General features: G+C 49.4%; 1 protein-coding gene across 1 annotated transcript in view; it reads left to right on the top strand.

The window, feature by feature from the left end:
* The first annotated feature begins 206 nt into the window (after nucleotides 1-206).
* Nucleotides 207-17998, top strand: part of LOC134948383 (extracellular matrix protein 2-like) — a 237975-nt gene continuing 220183 nt past the window's right edge. The window contains exon 1 of the mRNA XM_063936316.1: nucleotides 207-397. Coding sequence (XP_063792386.1) covers nucleotides 328-397 — 70 coding nt within the window. The 5' untranslated portion in view covers nucleotides 207-327. The remainder of the gene's footprint in view (nucleotides 398-17998) is intronic.

Consider the following 17998-nt stretch of genomic DNA (forward strand, 5'->3'; position numbering starts at 1 on the left):
ACAGGAAGAGAGAGAGAGAGAGAGACACGCACACACACACATTGGGAGGTAGGAGGAGACATGGAGAGATACAGACACAAGGAGAGACAGACAGACAGACATGGGGAGAAAGAGACCGAGACAGGGAGAGACAGAAACAGGGAGGGAGAGTGAGACTGAGGAAAATGGTATGTTAACCCAGTGGTTCTCAAACTGCCCTCAGGACCCCACACGGTTCACGTTTTCCATGTCACCCAGCAGCTGCACTGTGTATGACCAACTGTCACATTTTAAAAATCTACAGGTGACCTGCAAAACATGAACCGTGTGGGGTCCTGAGGACCGAGTATGAGAACCTGTGCCCCTATTCCAGGTGCTACAAGGGCAGCGTTTCCACAGCAGCTGTTAATACGTAGAGGTTAGTTACACCTGAAACAAAATACATGATCAAACAGCGACCAACAGAATATAAAAGAGATGGCATGGTTAATATATTAAAACACTTTCATATGGCAAATATCCCATGTATATCACAGAAATAGTAAAGTGACAATCAGCTTGCAATTAGCATTAAAATCACATATGTTTAAAAAGTAAATGAAGTAATATATAACAATTTATGCCCCTGTTCCAATAATACAGAATACTTTTCAATATACCTGTTCCTAGTATAGTCCCTGGGGGGTGATAGGCAGTCTATTGATGAGCACAAAATCAACAGCAGTGAATAGTTACCGCAGCTGATGGTAGGGTCACAATGGACAAGGTCGCATTCTGGCGGCCGGGATCCCGACGTCGGTATGCTGACTGCCAGGACCCCGGCCGCCAGTCAACCATACCCAATGCATTTGAATGACTACTTGTACCTGGTGTAGGATTGTGATCCTACCATCAGCTGCGGTAACTACTCAATGCTGTTGATTTTGTGCTCATCAATAGACTGCCTATCACCCCCCCAGGGACTATACTAGGAACAGGTATACTGAAATGTATTCTGTATTATTGGAACAGGGGCATAAACTGTAACATATTACTTCATCTACTTTTTAAACATATGTGATTTTAGCTCAGATTGAAAGCTGATTGTCACTTAACTATTTCTGTGATATACATGAGATATTTGCCAAATGAAAGTGTTTCAATATATTAACCATGCCAACTTTTATATTATTATATGTTATTCCAGTGCCGGATTAAGAGGGGACCCAGGGGGTAAGTACCCCGGGCCCTCCAGGTCTAAGCTGCTGTCCACTGACAATTCTACTGTCTACAGGCTCCACCGCCAGCAACAGCACTCCCAGCAGCAGCGGCAGCTGCTGGGAGAGTTGTGCCTGTGTCGGAGCCTGGAGAGAAATAGAATAATACCCTACGGCTACACCCTTGATGTTTCTACTGGAGGGCGGGTGACACGTGGAAACGCCCGGGATGCCCGCTGCCAGCAATACAGTCCCTTACAAGGCTGCGTGCTGTGGCCGGTGTCTAAGCCCCTGTCCCAGTACACAGGATTCATTAGAGTGGAGGAGGAGGCGAGGATTGACAGAAGTGTGCCCGCCTCCTCACTGCCCTGCGATCTGTCTCTGTCCCAAACTCCCATCGCAGCATCAGCTCCAGCTCGTGGTGTTAGGTGAGGGACTCTGAGGAGCAACAGCAGGTTAGATTAGAGTGGACTGATGGGGGAGAGTGCTGGGCACAGGCTGTACTGCACACACCCAGCTCAGACACTAACAAGTGCTTTGTTTAGTGTTTGGGACACTGGCTGCAATGTGCCAATGTGGCTGTGTGCATGTGTGAATGTGGCTGTGTGCATATGTGAATGTAGCTGTGTGCATTTGCGTGTGTGTGCATATGTGAATGTAGCTGTGTGCATTTGCGTGTGTGTGCATATGTGAAAGTGGCTGTGTGCATTTGCGTGTGTGTGCATATGTGAATGTAGCTGTGTGCATTTGCGTGTGTGTGCATATGTGAATATAGCTGTGTGCATTTGCGTGTGTGTGCATATGTGAATGTAGCTGTGTGCATTTGCGTGTGTGCATATGTGGATGTGTGCATTTGCGTGTGTGTGCATATGTGGATGTGGCTGTGTGTGGCTACGTTCTTTGCAGTTGGACCACACCTCTTTGTTGGTGTACTACATTTTTCAGTTATTTAAGGGGGGGTTACTGTTCGCACTGGGTATGTCTCGTAACAGCCCTGCCCCTGAGTCTGTGCCCACAGGCTTGATGGTCTCCCCTCCGTCTGCAGCGTTAGTGTCGAGTAGACGCGCTGCACAAAAGACAACTGGGGGTGGAGACATCCTCCAAGAAGGCACTGAGGAGCGGGACTCTGAAGGGGAATCATTAAACATATTTTATGAGGTGGGGGTGAGAGAAGGTTATTAAATCCTGACATCAGGGAAGGGGGCCCCCCTGTTTTTAGTGCCTCAGGACCCCTGAAGGCTTAATCCATTTATTCTATTGTGTGCTCTTTCATCATTTTTGGTAGGGGAGAGAGATAGAGACTGACATATGGAGGGAGAGAGGCATGGAGAGACAGACACCAGGAGAGACAGAAACAGGGAGAGACAGACATGCAGAGAGAGAGAGAGAGAGAGAGAGAGAAAGACACACAGACATGAAGAGAGTGATATGGGGAGGGAGACTGGTTCGGGAAGGGACTCAGAGAGAGGGACACAGAGAGAGGGAGAGAGACAGCTACACACATGGAGAGAGAGAGAAACAGGCATGAGGAGAAAAGACAGGGACTACTTACCCGATCAGCCATCCCCCCTCCAGCATGCCAGACACGGACCTGCTGCAGAAACACTTCCTCACCCGACCTGTGAACTCTCAAAGGCCCATCGGAACAGCCTGAGAGGAGCTGGCCGGGTGAAGTGACTCTGCAGCTCCCCCTACAGTTCAGTCAGCCCAGCCTCCACATAAGTGTAATGAGAATGTGCTGCAGCTGCACATTACAGACAGAGCCTGCCCTGCTGCCTTGAAGTTCTCCGTCTCCGGTAAACTTCGGGGGTGGGGGGTCACAATCGGCACCCCTTGGTGTAAGCTCGGGAGGGGGTTGGACATTGTTTGCGGCAGTCAGCCGGGGGGTGGATTGGGGGTGGATTGGTATTCTGACAGTACAATCCACCCCTGCTGCCACTGCCCAATCATTTAGTGACAGGGGAGTGCTCTCATATCTGAAAGCACGCCCCTTGTCAAAGCGGCACTCCTAGAGGTGCCGCTTGCAGGGCTTTTTGTAATGGGCTTTTACTGCCCGATACCTGGCCCCGCCCCCCGCTTCCGGCCCTCTCATATAGCCAGCGGGAGGCACCGAAAGCGCTGCCTCCGATTCATAAGTAAAACCGTTTTTTTATATATATAAAAATTTGATTAAAATAATATAAAGTTTAAGCACATACTTATGACACATCATATGTGTCATAAGTATATTCTTTCTATTATTTTAATCATTTATGACAGGGGAGGCACTGCCTCCCCTGACTGCACGTTCCTGGTACAACTGCATTTTTTAGGACACTGGTGAGTCTTTTTCTGAGGTCTGTGTACATTTTCGGTATCGCCTGCCTAGAGAAATGGAACCTAGATGGTATTTGGTACCGGGGACACAGTACCTCCAACAAGTCTCTAGTTGCCTCTGCAGTAATGATGGATACCAGAACCACGTTTCTCACCGCCCAGGATGCCAAGGCCTCAGTTATCCGCTTTGCAGCAGGATGACTGCTGTGATATTTCATCTTCCTCGCAAAGGACTGTTGGACAGTCAATTGCTTGGTGGAAGTAGTAAAAGTGGTCTTACGACTTCCCCTCTGGGATGACGATCGACTCCCAGCAGCAACAACAGCAGCGCCAGCAGCAGTAGGCGTTACACGCAAGGATGCATCGGAGGAATCCCAGGCAGGAGAGGACTCGTCAGAATTGCCAGTGACATGGCCTGCAGGACTATTGGCATTCCTGGGGAAGGAGGAAATTGACACTGAGGGAGTTGGTGGGGTGGTTTGCGTGAGCTTGGTTACAAGAGGAAGGGATTTACTGGTCAGTGGACTGCTTCCGCTGTCGCCCAAAGTTTTTGAACTTGTCACTGACTTATGATGAATGCGCTGCAGGTGACGTATAAGGGAGGATGTTCCGAGGTGGTTAACGTCCTTACCCCTACTTATTACAGCTTGACAAAGGCAACACACGGCTTGACAAATGTTGTCCGCATTTCTGTTGAAATACTTCCACACTGAAGAGCTGATTTTTTTGGTATTTTCACCAGGCATGTCAATGGCCATATTCCTCCCACGGACAACAGGTGTCTCCCCGGGTGCCTGACTTAAACAAACCACCTCACCATCAGAATCCTCCTTGTCAATTTCCTCCCCAGCGCCAGCAACACCCATATCCTCCTCATCCTGGTGTACTTCAACACTGACATCTTCAATCTGACTATCAGGAACTGGACTGCGGGTGCTCCTTCCAGCACTTGCAGGGGGCGTGCAAATGGTGGAAGGCGCATGCTCTTCACGTCCAGTGTTGGGAAGGTCAGGCATCGCAACCGACACAATTGGACTCTCCTTGTGGATTTGTGATTTCGAAGAACGCACAGTTCTTTGCTGTGCTTTTGCCAGCTTAAGTCTTTTCATTTTTCTAGCGAGAGGCTGAGTGCTTTCATCCTCATGTGAAGCTGAACCACTAGCCATGAACATAGGCCAGGGCCTCAGCCGTTCCTTGCCACTCCGTGTGGTAAATGGCATATTGGCAAGTTTACGCTTCTCCTCCGACGATTTTATTTTAGATTTTTGAGTCCTTTTTTTACTGATATTTGGTGTTTTGGATTTTACATGCTCTGTACTATGACATTGGGCATCGGCCTTGGCAGACGACGTTGATGGCATTTCATCGTCTCGGCCATGACTAGTGGCAGCAGCTTCAGCACGAGGTGGAAGTGGATCTTGATCTTTCCCTATTTTTGGAACCTCAACATTTTTGTTCTCCATATTTTAATAGGCACAACTAAAAGGCACCTCAGGTAAACAATGGAGATGGATGGATACTAGTATACTTATGGATGACGAGCGACTGCCGACACAGAGGTAGCTACAGCCGTGGACTACCGTACTGCGTCTGCTAGTATAGACTGGATGATAATGATATAAAAAATATATATATATCACTACTGCAGGACAGGTATATATTGTATAATGACGGACCTGCTGGACACTGTCAGCACTGCAGACTCCTAAACTACTAGTATGAAGAAGATAGAAAAAAAAAAACCACCACAGGTAGCTATACAATTATGGACGAGCGACTGCCAGTGCCGACACAGAGGTAGCTACAGCCGTGGACTACCGTACTGCGTCTGCTAGTATAGACTGGATGATAATGATATAAAAAATATATATATATCACTACTGCAGGACAGGTATATATTATATAATGACGGACCTGCTGGACACTGTCAGCACTGCAGACTCCTAAACTACTAGTATGAAGAAGATAGAAAAAAAAAACCCACCACAGGTAGGTATACAATTATGGACGAGCGACTGCCAGTGCCGACACAGAGGTAGCTACAGCCGTGGACTACCGTACTGCGTCTGCTAGTATAGACTGGATGATAATGATATAAAAATATATATATATCACTACTGCAGGACAGGTATATATTATATAATGACGGACCTGCTGGACACTGTCAGCACTGCAGACTCCTAAACTACTAGTATGAAGAAGATAGAAAAAAAAAAAAAACCACCACAGGTAGGTATACAATTATGGACGAGCGACTGCCAGTGCCGACACAGAGGTAGCTACAGCCGTGGACTACCGTACTGCGTCTGCTAGTATAGACTGGATGATAATGATATAAAAAATATATATATATCACTACTGCAGGACAGGTATATATTGTATAATGACGGACCTGCTGGACACTGTCAGCACTGCAGACTCCTAAACTACTAGTATGAAGAAGATAGAAAAAAAAAAACCACCACAGGTAGGTATACAATTATGGACGAGCGACTGCCAGTGCCGACACAGAGGTAGCTACAGCCGTGGACTACCGTACTGCGTCTGCTAGTATAGACTGGATGATAATGATATAAAAAATATATATATATCACTACTGCAGGACAGGTATATATTATATAATGACGGACCTGCTGGACACTGTCAGCACTGCAGACTCCTAAACTACTAGTATGAAGAAGATAGAAAAAAAAAAAACCACCACAGGTAGGTATACAATTATGGACGAGCGACTGCCAGTGCCGACACAGAGGTAGCTACAGCCGTGGACCTCCGTACTGCGTCTGCTAGTATAGACTGGATGATAATGATATAAAAAATATATATATATCACTACTGCAGGACAGGTATATATTATATAATGACGGACCTGCTGGACACTGTCAGCACTGCAGACTGCTAAACTACTAGTATGAAGAAGATAGAAAAAAAAACCCCACCACAGGTAGGTATACAATTATGGACGAGCGACTGCCGACACAGAGGTAGCTACAGCCGTGGACTACCGTACTGCGTCTGCTAGTATAGACTGGATGATAATGATATAAAAAATATATATATATCACTACTGCAGGACAGGTATATATTATATAATGACGGACCTGCTGGACACTGTCAGCACTGCAGACTCCTAAACTACTAGTATGAAGAAGATAGAAAAAAAAAAACCACCACAGGTAGGTATACAATTATGGACGAGCGACTGCCAGTGCCGACACAGAGGTAGCTACAGCCGTGGACTACCGTACTGCGTCTGCTAGTATAGACTGGATGATAATGATATAAAAAATATATATATATCACTACTGCAGGACAGGTATATATTGTATAATGACGGACCTGCTGGACACTGTCAGCACTGCAGACTCCTAAACTACTAGTATGAAGAAGATAGAAAAAAAAAAACCACCACAGGTAGGTATACAATTATGGACGAGCGACTGCCAGTGCCGACACAGAGGTAGCTACAGCCGTGGACTACCGTACTGCGTCTGCTAGTATAGACTGGATGATAATGATATAAAAAATATATATATATCACTACTGCAGGACAGGTATATATTATATAATGACGGACCTGCTGGACACTGTCAGCACTGCAGACTCCTAAACTACTAGTATGAAGAAGATAGAAAAAAAAAAAACCACCACAGGTAGGTATACAATTATGGACGAGCGACTGCCAGTGCCGACACAGAGGTAGCTACAGCCGTGGACCTCCGTACTGCGTCTGCTAGTATAGACTGGATGATAATGATATAAAAAATATATATATATCACTACTGCAGGACAGGTATATATTGTATAATGACGGACCTGCTGGACACTGTCAGCACTGCAGACTCCTAAACTACTAGTATGAAGAAGATAGAAAAAAAAAACCCACCACAGGTAGGTATACAATTATGGACGAGCGACTGCCAGTGCCGACACAGAGGTAGCTACAGCCGTGGACTACCGTACTGCGTCTGCTAGTATAGACTGGATGATAATGATATAAAAAATATATATATATCACTACTGCAGGACAGGTATATATTATATAATGACGGACCTGCTGGACACTGTCAGCACTGCAGACTCCTAAACTACTAGTATGAAGAAGATAGAAATATAATGAATGACGGACCTGCTGGACACTGTCAGCAGAATGAGTTTATAGAATAATAAAAAAAAAACACCACACGAGTGTTTAACTTTTTCAGGCAGACAATATACTGGTGGTCACTGCTGGTTAGTCACACTGGCACTCTGGCAGCAAAAGTGTGCACTGTTAAATATGTACTCCTGCTATAACTGCTCCCCAGTCTCCCCCACAATTAAGCTGTGTGAGCAGTGAGCACTACTCAGCACAGTCAGATATACATAGATGATATTATCATGCAGCACACTGAGGCTGAGCACAGATATGGTATGTGACTGTGTATCGTTTTTTTTCAGGCAGAGAACGGATTATATTAAATAATAAATAAAACTGGTGGTCACTAGTATAACTATCAGCAAAACTCTGCACTCTCTGAGTACTCCTAATGCTCCAGTAAATCAAGTGTCTCACTCTCTATCTAAACGGAGAGGACGCCAGCCACGTCCTCTCCCTATCAATCTCAATGCACGTGTGAAAATGGCGGCGACGCGCGGCTCCTTATATAGAATCCGAGTCTCGCGATAGAATACGAGCCTCGCGAGAATCCGACAGCGGGATGATGACGTTCGGGCGCGCTCGGGTTAGCCGAGCAAGGCGGGAAGATCCGAGTCTGCCTCGGACCCGTGTAAAAAGCGTGAAGTTTGGGGGGGTTCGGTTTCCGAGAAACCGAACCCGCTCATCACTAATTTGGATATTTATAAAATCCTTCGGGGGCCATACAAAAATTCTCAACTTAAAAAATGACCCTGCCCCCCAGTAGGTCTGCCCCTTAGAGGTACTGTGTGTGCGCGCCTGAGGCGCACGCGCGCCAAAAAACGAGTTTTATGGTAAGAACTTACCTTTGTTAAAACTCGGTACACTGGGCTCCACAAGGACAGACATTTGGGTGTAGAGTAGGATCTTGATCCGAAGCACTAACAGGCTCAAAAGCTTTGACCTTCTTCCCAAGATGCATAGCGCCGCCTCCTATATCACCCCGCCTCCGTGCACATGAGCTCAGTTTTGTTAACCAGCCCAATGCAGTAGCAAGTAAAAGAGACGACAGCTGCAAGTTGCCACAAACACCACACTCTCCCGACAGGAGAAAGTGTCAGCGGCTATAGCCACACCAACCCAAAGAAGCTAAGTGCGTCAGGGTGGGCGCCTTGTGGAGCCCAGTGTACCTCGCAGAAAGAGTTTTAACAAAGGTAAGTTCTTACCATAAAACTCATTTTATGCTGCGGGGTACACTGGGCTCCACAAGGATAGACATTGGGGATGTCCTAAAGCAGTTCCTTATGGGAGGGGACGCACTGAAGCGGGCACAAGAACCCGGCGTCCAAAGGAAGCATCCTGGGAAGCGGCAGTATCGAAGGCATAGAACCTTATGAACGTGTTCACTGAGGACCACGTAGCTGCCATGCCCAATTGTTCAAGGGTCGCACCACGGCGGGCCGCCCAAGAAGGTCCAACAGACCGAGTAGAATGGGCCGTGATGTGAGCAGGAGCTGACAGACCAGCCCTCACATAAGCATGTGCAATCACCATTCTAATCCATCTGTCCAAAGTCTGCTTGTGAGCAGGCCAGCCCCGATTGTGAAACCCAAACAGAATAAAGAGAGAATCAGATTTCCTAACAGAAGCAGTTCTCTCCACATAGATACGGAGAGCCCGTACCACATCCAAAGACAGCTCTTCGGGAGACAGATCAGGAGAGACAAAGGCCGGTACCACAATCTCCAGATTAAGGTGGAATGAAGAAACCACCTTAGGCAAATAACCGGGACGAGTCCTAAGAACCGCCCGGTCACGGTGAAATATCAGATATGGGGAACTTCAAGACAAGGCACCCAAATCCGACACTCTTCTAGCTGAAGCAATAGCCAGCAGAAACACCACCTTAAGGGAAAGCCACTTAAGATCAGCCGAACCGAGATGGTCAAACGGAGACTCTTGTAATGCCTCCAAAACCACCAAGTCCCAAGGAGCCACAGGCGGGACATAGGGAGGTTGGATACGCAACACACCCTGAGTAAAGGTATGCACATCAGGTAAGGTCACAATCTTTCTCTGAAACCACACCGACAAGGCAGATATTTGAACCTTGAGGGAGGCCAGACGCAGGTCTAAGTCCAGGCCCTGCTGAAGAAAGGCCAACAACCTGGCTGTACTAAACTTGGAAGCGTCATAATTGTTAGATGCGCACCAAACAAAGTAAGAATGCCAGACCCTATGGTAAATCCGAGCAGAAGCCGGATTCCGGGCCCGCAACATAGTTTGAATGACCGCCTCAGAAAACCCTTTAGCCGTCAAGACGGAAGCTTCAAGAGCCACGCCGTCAAAGACAGCCAGGCAAGGTTCTGGTAGACACAGGGGCCCTGAACGAGGAGGTCTGGGCATTGTGGAAGTAGAATTGGATGCTCTGACGATAGGCCTTGCAGGTCTGAGAACCAGTGCCGTCTGGGCCACGCTGGAGCTATGAGAAGCAGAATTCCTCTTTCTTGCTTGAACTTCCGAATTACCCTGGGCAGGAGAGACATCGGAGGGAACACGTACAGCAGTCGAAACCTCCACGACACTGCCAGTGCATCCACGAATGCTGCTTGAGGATCCCTTGTCCTTGTTCCGAAGACCGGAGCCTTGTGATTGTGTCGAGACGCCATCAGATCTACGTCTGGAAAGCCCCACTTTTCCACTAGGAGTTGAAACACTGCTGGATGGAGGCCCCACTCTCCAGCGTGTACGTCCTGACGACTGAGAAAGTCCGCTTCCCAATTCAGGACTCCCGGAATGAATATTGCCGATATGGCCGGTAGATGGCGCTCCGCCCATTGCAGAATCCGTGAGACTTCCTTCATTGCCAAACGGCTTCGAGTGCCGCCTTGATGATTTATTTAAGCCACTGCGGTGGCGTTGTCCGACTGTACTTGAACAGGACGATTCTGAATTAAATGCTGGGCCAGGTTCAACGAATTGAAGACCGCCCACAATTCCAGAATGTTGATCGAGAGGAGATCCACCGGCCCTGAAGGGAGTGTTGCTCCAGCACTGTGCCCCAATCTCTTAGACTGGTATCTGTCGTCAACAGGACCCAGTCGGATATCCAGAAGGGATGGCCCCTGCACAATCGTTGGTCCTGGAGCCACCAGTGCAGCAACAGTCAGACCTCCGGAGTCAATGAGATCATGTGAGACCTGATCCGGTGAGGCAGGCCGTCCCACTTGGCTAGAATGAGCCTCTGGAGAGGGCAAGAATGGTATTGAGCATACTCCACCATGTCGAATGCTGACACCATGAGGCCCAGCACCTGCATCGCCGAATGTATTGACACTTGCGGACGAGAAAGGAAGCAACGAATCCTGTCCTGTAGCTTCAGGACTTTCTCCTAGGACAAGAGCAACCGCTGGTTGTGAGTGTCCAATAGCGCTCCCAGGTGCACCATGCTCTGAGCAGGGACCAGGGAGGATTTCTTCCAGTTGATGAGCCACCCGTGGGCTTGTAGAAACCGGACAGTCATATCCAGATGACGTAGGAGAAGTTCTGGGGAATTTGCCAGGATCAACAATTCGTCCAGATACGGCAGTATCCTGACCCCTTGACGGCGGAGTACCACCGTCATCACCGCCATAACTTTGGTGAAGACTCGCAGAGCCGTAGTTAAACCAAAAGGTAACGCCCGAAACTGGTAATGGAGGTTGCCAATCGCAAACCTCAGGTATTGCTGATGTGACACTGATATAGGAATATGCAGGTAAGCATCCTGTATGTCCAGGGAGACCATATAATCCCCAGGTTCCAAGGCCAGAACTATAGAGCGAAGGGTTTCCATATGGAACTTGGAAACTTTCACAAACCTGTTCAATGCCTTGAGATTGAGAATGGGCCGAGAGGACCCATTCGGTTTCGGGACTAGAAACAGCGGAGAATAGTACCCCCGGCCCCTCTGAGCAAGAGGTACCTGTACTATGACTCCTGTATCCAGGAAGGTCTGTACCACCGAATGTAGAGTGTTTGCCTTTGTCTGGTCCAACGGGACGTCTGTCAGGCAAAATCGATGAGGGGGACGGTTTTTGAAGGCTATGGCGTAACCTCGAGTGACGACTTCCCGTACCCAGGCATCTGAAGTGGTCTTTAACCATTCCTGGGTATACCCTAGAAGCTGGCCCCCCCACCCTGGGATCCCCCGGGAGGAGGCCCGCCCCGTCATGCGGCAGGCTTATCGGTCTTGGAAGCTGGCTGACGGGCAGCCCAGGCTGTTTTGGGCTTTGGCTTACCAGGTTTGGAAGTGCGGGCCTGCTTGTGGTACGCCTGACCTTTTTCTTTACCTGAAGGATGAAAGGGGCGAAAGGGAGTACCTTTAGCCTTCGACACAGAAGGAGCGGTACTTGGCAGACAGGCAGTTTTGGCAGTAGCCAAGTCAGCCACAATCTTATTTAAGTCCTCACCAAACAGAATATCTCCCTTGAAAGGGAGTACCTCCAGGGTTTTTCTAGAGTCCAGATCCACAGACCAGGATCTCAGTCACAATATCCGGCGAGCCAGGACTGATGTAGTAGAGGCCTTGGCTGCTAGAATACCGGCATCAGAAGCCGCCTCTTTAATATAGTGAGAAGCTGTGACAATATATGACAAGCATTGTCTAGCATGGTCAGAAGAGATTTCAGCTTCCAACTCTAGGGCCCATGCTTCAATAGCCTCTGCAGCTCATGTTGCTGCAATAGTGGGCCTTTGTGCAGCATCCATGAGGGTGTAAATCGCTTTCAGACAACCCTCCACACGTTTATCCATAGGCTCTTTTAGAGACGTGACGGTAGTAACAGGTAGAGCTGAGGAAACCACCATCCTAGCCACATGTAAGTCTACTGGAGGAGGCGTTTCCCAATTTTTAGACAGCTCTGGCGCGAGGGGATAGCGAGCCAGCATCTTCTTTTGAGGCACAAACTTCTTTCCCGGGTTTCCCCAGGGTTCCTGACGTATATCCACTAGGTGGTCAGAGTGAGGTAAAACTTGTTTAACCACCTTCTGACGCTTGAACCTATCTGGTTTCTTAGGAGGGACGGATGGCTCGGGATCATCCGTAATCTGTAGAATCAACTTAATAGCCTCCAAAAGATCAGGAACATCCACATGTGAACTACCCTCCCCATCAGCAGTATCTGTGTCAGAATCTGTGGGGTCAGTGTAAGCGCCATCTACATCAGACGAGGTGTCAGTGACAGCAGTGGATTGTGAGGAGGTAATAGCTCGCTTAGAGGACCCCTTGGTCTTAGGCGAGCGAGGACTTTTTAGTAGTCAAGGACTGGTTCAACTTCTTCAATTGAGCAGACAAGTTACAGTATCTGCCCACGGCGGGTTAGCCGCGGGGACGACATACGGTTGAACCGGCATAGGAGGTCCCATAGGGGGTGTTAGTTTAGTAACTAGCGTATTTAGAAGCGTGGAGAAAGTAGCCCATGGTGGGTTATTATGGACCCCCGTTGCCACAGTCCCACTGGGGAGGCAAGGAACCCCCAGAACCAGAGCCCAAAGCTGCTATAGTCTCCTCATAGGGATCTGTGGCGTCAGCAAAACCGGCAGTGTGTTCAGCCCCAGAACCGTTACCTTCAGAAGCAGACATGATATAACTTGCAATGTCAGGTAACACAGTACAATTGTCAGCAGCACAATACCTCATGCCCAAACCCCTGCGCAGTGTAGTCAGCACAAGCAGAGATACAGGAGAGATATGGTGACTAAAATCACAGAGAAAATACGTATTAGAGTATATCTTGTGAATATCCTATATTATTATAAAACCTCACGCACCAAGCCCCCTCAGGTTATAGAATATAGGGATAGCAAGGTGAGTGAGAGACATGCAATGGAAATCACTCAGCAAGCTAATGCACACACATATAGTCACAGTTATACAATGCAGAGGTTATTACCAACAATAATACTGCACTGGACCAGCTTATATATATATAGCTCTATAATCAATAGATATAACACTGCACAGTAACATACCTCCCAACTGTCCCGATTTTCGCGGGACAGTCCCGTTTTTTGGGGACTGTCCCGCTGTCCCACCCGCGGGCCGCAGTGTCCCGCGGTGGGGGGGTCAGTTGGGAGGCTCTGTCAATCGCTGCTCTGCTTAGCAGAGCAGCGGTGAATAGACGCTGTGCGCATGCGCACAGCGTCTATTCAGTGGAGTCAGAGGGAGAGGGAGCATGCCAGCGGCTCACAGAGCGCTGGGCATGCCCCCTCAGTGACGAAAACGGGGGCGTGGCTTGCGATCGTGGGTCCTCCCGCGAAGCCACGCCCCCTTTTCATAGGCCACACCCCTTTTTCGGGAGCGCGCGAGGCTTCGCCGCGCAAGTGTCCCGCTCCACAGAACAGTAAAGTTGGGAGGTATGCAGTAAGAACTGGATGTATATCACAGGGTACTTGTACCAGAGAACCCTGACTAAATGCACTCCTTCTTAACTAACACTGTCTAATTGACATGTAGAATACTTAAGTGTCATGTAAAGTCACAGCGCTGACTACCAGGCGGCTTTACAAAGGAGGATTTTCCCAAGCAGTCCCAGGAACAGTGTAGCTGAGAGAAATGGCGCCCAAACACTGACAGGGAGTGAGGGAGAGACAGATATGCAGCTCCAGGGCGGGAACATTTACTGGAAATGGTGCCCTGGGGCTGGGGGAGGGGCTCCAGGTCTAAGACTTATTCCCTCTGCTGGCAAAACCACCGGGTTCTGCGGGCTACTTGTAAAAAGGTTTAGAGAGAAAACCTGACCTGCACCCATGCCCTGGTGATCTAGTGGGATCGCCTGTACTGCCACAGTGTCCACCCCCAGTGAGCGCGGCCCGCCTCCCACTTACCTCCTCCCGAAGTGCGGCCACGCGATCCCAGAGAGCCCCAGCCGTGTGTGACTGACTTGGAAGAAAACCGGAGCCTCCTGCTGTAGGTACCCGGCAACCAGGACGCGGGAGTGTACAGCGCCGCTGGGTGAGAGATGGAGCTGCAGCAGGCAATGTCTACTGACATCTAACACAATCTGTGCCTCTGCTGCAGCCCTTGTACTCTTTTTTTTCCTCAGAAACAGCTTTTTCTAGAGGTGCTGTTAGCAGCTCTTCCTGTTACATGCTTGCACTGCAAGCACCAACTATAAAACTGAGCTCCTGTGCACGGAGGCGGGGTGATATAGGAGGCGGCGCTTTGCATCTTGGGAAGAAGGTCAAAGCTTTTGAGCCTGTTGGTGCTTCGGATCAAGATCCTACTCTACACCCCAATGTCTATCCTTGTGGAGCCCAGTGCAGTGCCGTAACTAGGCATTTTAGCGCTGTGTGCAAGAAACAACATTGGCGCCGCCCCCCCCCATGTAAGATAGGGGCAGTGCGCGCTCAGGCGCGTGAAAAATATATAGGGGCGTGGCTTTATGGGGAAGGGGCGTGTCCACAAAATAATAGCAATTCATACTACGGTGCACAGTAGTCTCCATTATTATTTAAATTACGCTACACAGTAGCGCCACTACACCAGGTAGAGACCCTTTTATACATTACAGCAGACAGCGTCCTCCTTTTTACACATTACAGCAGGCAGTCCCCCTTTTTACACATTACGGCAGACAGCGTCCCCCTTTTTACACATTACGGCAGATGGTGTCCCCCTTTATACACATTGCAGACAGCGTCCCCCTTTTTACACATTGCGGCAGCCAGTCCCTCTTTTTACACATTGCGGCAGCCAGTCCCCCTTTTTACACATTGCGGCAGCCAGGCCCCCTTTTTACATATTACGGCAGATAGTGTACCCCTTTTTACACATTGCGGCAGCCAGTCCCCCTTTTTACACATTGCGGCAGCCAGTCCCCCTTTTTACACATTGCAGCAGCCAGGCCCCCTTTTTACATATTACGGCAGATGGTGTACCCCTTTTTACACATTGCGGCAGCCAGTCCCCCTTTTTACACATTGCGGCAGCCAGTCCCCCTTTTTACACATTGCGGCAGCCAGGCCCCCTTTTTACATATTACGGCAGATGGTGTACCCCTTTTTACACATTGCGGCAGCCAGTCCCCCTTTTTACACATTGCGGCAGCCAGTCCCCCTTTTTACACATTGCGGCAGGCAGTCCCCCTTTTTACACATTGCGGCAGCCAGTCCCCCTTTTTACACATTGCGGCAGCCAGGCCCCCTTTTTACACATTGCGGCAGCCAGGCCCCCTTTTTACACATTATGGCAGACGGTGTCCGAGAGAGAGAGACAGAGAAAGAAAGAGAGAGAGAGAGAGAGAGAGAGAGAGAGAGACTTACCATCTCCCCGCTGACAGGCTCCTTGTGCAGTTCCCTCGGTTCAGGCAGGTGAGAAGGAGGAGGAGGGAGGGGGACTGGAGCCGCAGCAACGCTATGTAATTGGTAGTAAGCGCCGCTGTAGCAGTCCCCTCTTCTTCCGTATTGGCTGCCCGGCGCTGCTGTGGATGCTGGGATGGAGGAACCACATCCCTCCCCCCCCTCCCTCCTCCTCCTTCTCACCTGCCCGGCGCTGCTCTCTTCTCCCTCCACTGCGCGGCGGCGCACAGCACAGAACAGGCGGCATGTAATGAGTCAATTTGACTCATTACATGCCGCTGGCCGTGCGCCCTCAGGGCAACTGCGCTGTGTGCCAAGCCCACTTGGCACACACGTAGTTACGGCCCTGGCCCAGTGTACCCCCACATATGCCCCCAATAGTGCAGTTCCAGATCCAAAATTGCCCCCACAGTGCCAGATCCACAATTGCATCCACAGTGCCAGATCCACAATTGCACCCACAGTGTCAGGTATACAAATGCCCCCACAGTGCCAGATCCACAAATGCACCCACAGTGTCAGGTATACAAATGCCCCCACAGTGCCAGATCCACAATTGCCCCCACAGTGCCAGGTATACAAATGTCCCCACAGTGCCAGATCCACAATTGCCCCCACAGTGTCAGGTATACAAATGCCCTCACAGTGTCAGGTATACAAATGCCCCCACAGTGCCAGATCCACAATTGCACCCACAGTGTCAGGTATACAAATGCCCTCACAGTGTCAGGTATACAAATGCCCCCACAGTGCCAGATCCACAATTGCACCCACAGTGTCAGGTATACAAATGCCCTCACAGTGTCAGGTATACAAATGCCCCCACAGTGCCAGATCCACAATTGCACCCACAGTGTCAGGTATACAAATGCCCTCACAGTGTCAGGTATACAAATGCCCCCACAGTGCCAGATCCACAATTGCCCCCACAGTGCCAGGTATACAAATGCCCCCACAGTGCCAGGTATACAAATGCTCCCACAGTGCCAGGTATACAAATGCCCCCACAGTGCCAGGTATACAAATGCCCCCACAGTGCAAGGTATACAAATGCCCCCACAGTACCAGGTATACAAATGCCCCCACAGTGCCAGATCCACAAATGCCCCCCCCAGTGCCCCCCCCACCCTACTTTGCTGCTCACCACTGCTGCTGCTGCTCCATCCGGCGGGTGTCAGGGGGACAGGACAAGGAGGAGAGCGCGGCTATGTCGGGCGGCGGCGGCGTGTAGGAACTCAAACCAGCCGCCGGGTTGTGAGCCAATCAGAGCTCGCGGACCGGCAGCGGCGACTCCTGATTGGCTGCCGGTCCACGAGCTCTGATTGGCTCACGAACCGGCGGCTGGTTTGAGATCTTACCTGCCGCCAGACATAGTAGCTGCGCTCTCCTCCCTGACAGCTGAGACATGCTGCCGCCGGACTGTGCAGCAGCGTGTCTCACTGACACAAGCGGGTGGGCCGGAACCAATGGTTTTGCGGGCCTTGTACGGCCGGAGGTTCCCCACCCCTGGTTTAGAGCCTAGTATTCACACTCTCTCTAGTTGAATATATTTGAACACAGTTATGGTCATTAGTCAATGTTTGAAGAAAAACACTATGGTGTCTCTAAGATAATAATTGCTAAATTACCAAAAGATCATTTGACCAATTAAGTGCAGGGGCGGATCTAGACTTCTCCTATAGGGGGGCGGTTTTAAAATTAATCTGGACTCCTCCCCCTTCCAGTCCGCTAGGCCGTAGTGATACACAATACATACACTACTAACACACACACATGCACACACACAGACACTAGTGATACACCAAACATACACTACTAACACACACACACACACACACACACACACACACACACACACACACACACACACACACACACACACACTAGTGATACACCACACACACACACACACACTAGTGATACACTAAATACACTACTATAACACACACACACACACACACACACACACACACACACACTATTGATACACCATACATACACTACTAACACACAGACACTAGTGATACACCATACATACACTACTAACACA

This window comes from Pseudophryne corroboree, chromosome 8 (genome assembly GCF_028390025.1).
Source record: "Pseudophryne corroboree isolate aPseCor3 chromosome 8, aPseCor3.hap2, whole genome shotgun sequence".
Classification (NCBI taxonomy): Eukaryota; Metazoa; Chordata; class Amphibia; order Anura; family Myobatrachidae; genus Pseudophryne; species Pseudophryne corroboree.